Source organism: Oryzias latipes, chromosome 23 (genome assembly GCF_002234675.1).
Source record: "Oryzias latipes chromosome 23, ASM223467v1".
NCBI lineage: Eukaryota > Metazoa > Chordata > Actinopteri > Beloniformes > Adrianichthyidae > Oryzias > Oryzias latipes.
Window position 1 is genome coordinate 15,216,096 of NC_019881.2, and position 6,000 is coordinate 15,222,095.

General features: G+C 40.1%; 1 protein-coding gene across 5 annotated transcripts in view; it reads right to left on the reverse strand.

Moving 5' to 3' along the window:
• Positions 1–5,690, reverse strand: part of LOC101165273 (MICOS complex subunit MIC19) — an 84,804-nt gene extending 79,114 nt beyond the window's left edge. Inside the window, exons 1-3 of one of the 5 annotated variants that reach the window (XM_004083039.4) lie at positions 5,436–5,685; positions 3,976–4,215; positions 3,354–3,435 (exon numbers count right to left, since the gene is read on the reverse strand). In XM_004083039.4, coding sequence (XP_004083087.1) covers positions 3,354–3,435; positions 3,976–4,215; positions 5,436–5,516 — 403 coding nt within the window. In that variant the 5' untranslated portion in view covers positions 5,517–5,685. Of the gene's footprint in view, positions 1–3,353; positions 4,216–5,435 lie in introns of all 5 variants that reach the window. The other 4 variants (XM_011491134.3, XM_020714023.2, XM_011491132.3 and 1 more) reach the window with 4 other exon arrangements.
• Positions 5,691–6,000: the final 310 nt, after the last annotated feature.

The window sequence follows — 6,000 nt, forward strand, 5'->3', positions numbered from 1 at the left end:
TGAAAAAGTAATTTTTCTTCCCTTTTGCTAAATTTTGAGAAACACGTCGAGGTGACCTAAAATTTACACATCGGTAAAGTGACTGTGAGGCAGCATGTGGCCAATTAAGACGCGACGATCCATAATAGAACTTTTGTCTCTTTGCAAACTATACATCAAAGCCTCAAGACGGAAAGAAAAAAAAAACTAAAAACTGTTTCAACAAGCACAACTGGAATTCACACGGTTAGGTGTGCATTTCTTCATAAACCTTGTAGGTGCTTAAAAATGGAAATAACACCCAAACTTCATACGTGCTTGAAGATCAAACTTATCTTTTAATCCAAAGCTAATTAACCGACACAATGGAGTGATAACTTTATGCTGCATGAAAAAATTTATCCTGATTGTGGGGCAAAAACACAAATCTACAACTACTTACCGATAGATTCTGTTTCTATTACCACACATTTCTGAAAAAGTAAGCTAGTTTTGTAGTATTGTCCAAGTTTATGTTTTCGAAATGGAGTATTCTATGTCATACGCCAAAACTCTGGTGTCATAAAACAATGTTTAACCTATCCACACATGCATAGATGGCACTTCCTGCTCCTAATGAGGCCTACAAGTTTGTTGTTTGAAACTGTGGAGGTGTTGTTTTAATCACTGGAGCCAGTGTGGCGTGGCAAAAGTTGGCCTTTTTTAATTACCTTGCTGACTGAGCACAGTCAAGGATGGAAGACTCTGCCCACATCGTGGATGCCACCCTACGAAGAAAATGCATCCACGGTCCATTCTGTTTTGAGTAATTAGCAGGTAACATTGAAATGTCCTCTGACTGATCAGGGGGAAGTCTCCCATATTTTCAGGGCAATAAGATCAAAAGTGTATTTTGGCACACAGGAAACAATGAGAGTGAGCAAGGTTATCTGGCGTGGGCGCCGACAGCTGCATTGCTGCTCATTTTCTAACAAACCCTCCCCTGTATCTTCTAATCGGTTGGATGCACCTGATCCAGGTAATCAGTGAGTGGAGTAACGATATTCGATTCCACTGAAAATGAAAGTGCAACATTAAATCCCACTTACATAGGTTTTTGATCTTTGAAAGCTAAATATGGTAAATATGGTAGCACAGTGTGTCAAGATTTTGATAAATGCAGATGCAGAACACTTCTGGTTTCACATGAAATGACTAAATGCTTTGTAAAAGGTTTAGGTCAGTATGGATTTTCTTTTTTTTCTGTGTTCATGTGTGTGTTATGTACACACTAGGAAAAGTGGCTACAACCTCAACCTCACATGGATCAGGACGAAGAAATATAAAAAAAACAAAAACAATGAAGTGATCAATGAAGTTGGAAGCCTTTTGACCAGCAAATTCAAACTCAAGTATAAAAAAAAAGAATACTAAGCCATTGCAGATCCAAGAGACAAATTATTATTCACCTTTTGGTTTTAGCAAGTTAAAACCAAAGTGAAGCCAGTTCAGTTCAATAAACCCTTGTTTCCACTGAGCGATATGGTCCAGTCCAGTATTTTGAGCATTTCCATCATAAAATGGAACCATTAAGCCGGACCGCACAGTATCAATTTTGGGCACCGGTTGGTTGTAGGTCCATAGAAAAATGGAACGGACCGCTTAGGACGGAACTACTGCTGAAACCCATTGATTGGCTATTTGTCATTACGACAAAAGAAAGCGCCAGGAAAGTGGCTGCCTTTCTCTTCACCGCCCGCAATCTTCTTTCACGCAACATTAAATGCTTTGTATATACGAAGTACAAAAAGCCAAGCGGAAAAAAATGAGCTGCTGGATGACCTCCGTTGTTGTTGTTATTGTTACCTTTACCTCGCAGGGCCATGACGGTCCAACTTTGAGTGAAAACGCTCACCTGAATTGCTTGGATCATTCTAGACTGGACCGTACTGGTCTGTGGAAACGAGGCTTAAGTAACCACTAAGCTACATAAAACAAAGGCAAATAAGTTTATATTCACTCCATTTTCAAACAGCCCAACTTTACAATGGAAGTAAATATACTAAGTCAGAGTTTCTGACTGTAGTTAATTTGACAAATGTATCAGAGATGGATTTTTGCAATTCACACCGTTGCATTTTATACATATTGACTTTTTAAAGTCCCACTCTGATCAACTTTTGATTGCATTTACTTGTAAAAGTGTTTCCATTGGTCTTTTAATTATGCTGTTTGATTTAAAAAGCTGTCATTTTGTTGGACATAGTTTCTGCAGAGCGGCAGAAATTCATTAGAAATTTGCCTCTGAGTCGTGGGTAAAATCGTTGATGCAAAGCAACCCCGCCCCCCTTCCCCTCTCTTATGCTCAGAGCTCTCTGTTTAAGTGCTCTTTTTCAAGCTGCATTTTTTTTTGTCTGCTACTACTTAATAACCATTTGAATAAAGAAAAAAAGTCAGAAATGCAATTTTGATCTAAATTTTCTTAATGTATGTCCTCCATTAAGAGAAAAAAGCCACAAGAACATGTTAAAAACACAGTTTTCATTGGAGTGGGTTTGTGAGTCTCCCCAATACAAACTTGACAAGTTTTGTTTTTTTATCCACCATCCATCTATCCCAAAGATCCCAATTCTACAAGCAATGTCCCAAAGGTAAACTATGTTAAAAGGACAGTGAATAGAAAGCTTCAGAGGAAAAAAGAAAAGGGGAAGGAACAGAGAAGCATGTGGGCTGTAAATCCAAAAATGCCTATATTTGTGTCTCTATATATTTAAGGAAAGGCCCGCATGAACCTAAGACATAATGGAGGGAGGCTGATTACAGCATTGGTTTATTCGCAGTATTACAAGAAAAAAAATTAATCATTTCATTAACAGACAGAGGATGGCAATGAATCACAATATGACCGTAGCTTCTGTGAGGCCCATTTTGAAAATGAAGACTAATTACAAACCTCATGAAAAGGCACAGACAGAAACTTAAGGTGGCTTACAGTAAACACCCACACAATAAAAAAAATAATTACAATCTACCATAGAATAAACTCATGCAGAGTTTACCCCAAATAACCTTCACCTATTGATTAATTAAGTATGGTATGACTTCTGTTAGACATTTTCATATAAAAGAAATCAATAACAAAGAAAAAAGTACATTAAACCTATGTATTTTTATAAATGAGCCTTGTAGAAAGGAAAGTAATATCACAGAAGGGAAAAAGTTAATCCAGATATTTGTTAGATTGAAGGCAACAAATCAATAAAGCAAAGTATTAAAAATGAAGAGGATATTTTTCTGTTTTATTAGTATATTTTGGAGGTAGATAGTTGTATTGAATATTATACTCTAATCCCACTTTAATCAGTAATATATTGAAATCTAGAAAAATGACTCACTTGCTTGTGCTGCTGCTGTTCCTGATTCATGTGCTGTCACTGGCTTGGTGACTGAAGCAGGTGATAATGGTTCTGCTGCAGGCTGAGAAGGAGGTGCAACTGGTTCACAAGGAGCAGTAAACTCAGGCAAAGGAAGTGAAGCAAATGGTTCAGCAGACTGTGGGTGCACAGAATCCCCTGCAGAAGGTATGGATGCGGGCAAGATGGTGGCAGGCTCAAAATCAGGGGGGGAGAGGGGGGGTTGTGCTTTGGGAACAGGGGAGACGATTGGTTTAGCATTTATGAGAGGAGGATGGGGGCATATGGGTTCAGATGCAGATGGTGAAGCAAGGGGCTCAATCGCATGTGCAGAAGCAATGGGTTTGATTGCTGGAGGGGAAGAAAGAACGGACGGATTTATTAGAGAAGATGGTTCGTTTACAGGAGGAGGAGGGTGAGGAATGATCACTTCAGACACAGTTGGAGCAGGAGGGCCAGATGTTGGCAAAGATACTGCAGCCACAGCAGCTTGAGCAGGAGAAGGCGGTGCTAAAGGTTTAAAAGCAGGCTCAGGAACAGCATTAGCAGAAGCTAAAGGTGGTGAAGATGGGAACACAACATTGGGTAGAGTGGGTGATGCTACCTGTTCTGCCACACGTTGAGAGGGAGGTGCAGCCCCTCTCTCAGAGGCAGATGGAGCTGAAGGTAAAACGGGTACTACAGGAGAAGGCAAGGAGGTGATCAAGTCGAAAGGGGGAGGTACTTCCTTAAGGAGAGGAGGTGGGGTAGGGGTTTGTGTTGTGGAAGATGTTGAACTAGGAGTATGATGATGTTGCTTTGGTTCAGTGGGTTCCTGCATGCGTTTGATGACATTTTCAGAAAGCTGCAAAGAAGAATAAGAGAAACATCTTAATGGCACATGGAGATGCTTCAAAACAATTATTTAAAATAATTTAAATCTTAATATCCCAGTGTCATCGTCGTTTGATTTTTCTTAAAAGCGCTCTCAGTCACTTTTCAATTAGAATTATGTTTTTGGCCAAAACATAAAGTACATAGTTTCTCCAGAACGGCAGTAGTTCATTAGAAATTCCCCTCTGAAATGTGGGCAGGATTGTTGGAGCCTGCCTCCATTTCCCATCATCCTTGTTTACACTCTCTCCCACTAGCTTACAGCCCCTCACACCATCAAGCTATCATTACTGGCGCAACAAAAATGGCGAGCAATATCGGAGCAACCCAGCCATACAGTTTTGAGCCAACTGCCAGCTAAGACAAGGAAGACGAACAGGAAAACCGCATGGATCTAGCTGGGTAGTGGATGCATCAGAACGTAGGGTAGCAGGAGCTTGAGGCTTGCCGTTGTAGGGTTGACATCGTAAATACAGGCTTTTCCAACTGAATTTTTTTCCATCTGCTCTCGGTTCACCACAATTTGAAAATACAAATACTCAGAAATTGAGTTTTTATCTTAATGTTCCTTAAATGTCCTCCATTGTGAGGAAAATGCCACAAGGACATGTTAAAAACACAGTTTTCATTGGGTCTTTAATGGCACAAAGAAATGCTTCAAAGCATTTATTGACAACAGTTACAATTTGGATATTTTAAACAGAATTCAGACTACACTAGAGCTTTCTCAAAGTGGCTTAACACTCCTGAGTAATGTCAGCGGCATTCCCAATAAAGTCTTTCCTGGTTAGTTAGCTTAAGCCTCTTGCTCTATTTTTAACCGCAGCTGACAGTGGTTCAGAAGAAAAGCCCCCACATAACTGACGTTACAGTCTCTATTTTTTCAGTCACCACCCAATAGAATCATCGCAAACGTTCCCCCTGTAGATGCATAACAAAAAGGAGGAATATAGTACAAATCCAGCACTCCAAAATCCTGCAGTTAGAGCTCATAAGCTTCTAATAAAACACTGACCAACAGTAAACTGTATCCATTCAATTAACTTAGAAAATGAATTAAAGTTGACATGGTTTTGAGCGCAACTTGTTGATTCGACTTTCTTTTTTTAAACACCGCTCTGCATCTACTTCCCAAATTATCTTTTGTTGATAAAACACGGTTTCGAATCAAGTTTGTGTCAGGCCACTTACCCGTATGCCCTTCACCACTGTGATGTTGTCATTCTCATCTGATTCAAACGACACGCGGCGAGTGCTGTTGTTCGCTCCCATTCTTGTCACCCTGCAGCTTATTTAAAGGGACGCCTCTCAGTGTACTTGACAAACAAAATACGTGTTTTTGTTTGTTTGTTTTCTCACACTTTACCCGCGATGCGGTGTGAACTATGGAGCCTCTTCAGCGTTTCAACGTTTAAACTTCCTTAGCATTACGTTTGTCAACAACGTGCAAGGTGATTGGTCAGCAATGTCACGTGACTGTGTATTCCCTATGTTGATTGGCTGTTGCTGGCAAATGGGCAGCGTGGGAATGTGACGCAGAATCAAATCTGCGAGAAATGCGAAAATTGATCAAGTATCAACAGTTAACCCTTGTGCTATCCTAGGCACTTTACCATTGGGAGTTGGGTCATCTAGACCCACTAGACAGTGCTCTGAACCTTTTTTCTTCAATGATTTGTGATCTTCACTGGTGTCCATGGATTACGTGAAATCTATCCACCTTTATCCACTTTTGTCATGGTAGGCAGAACACGTC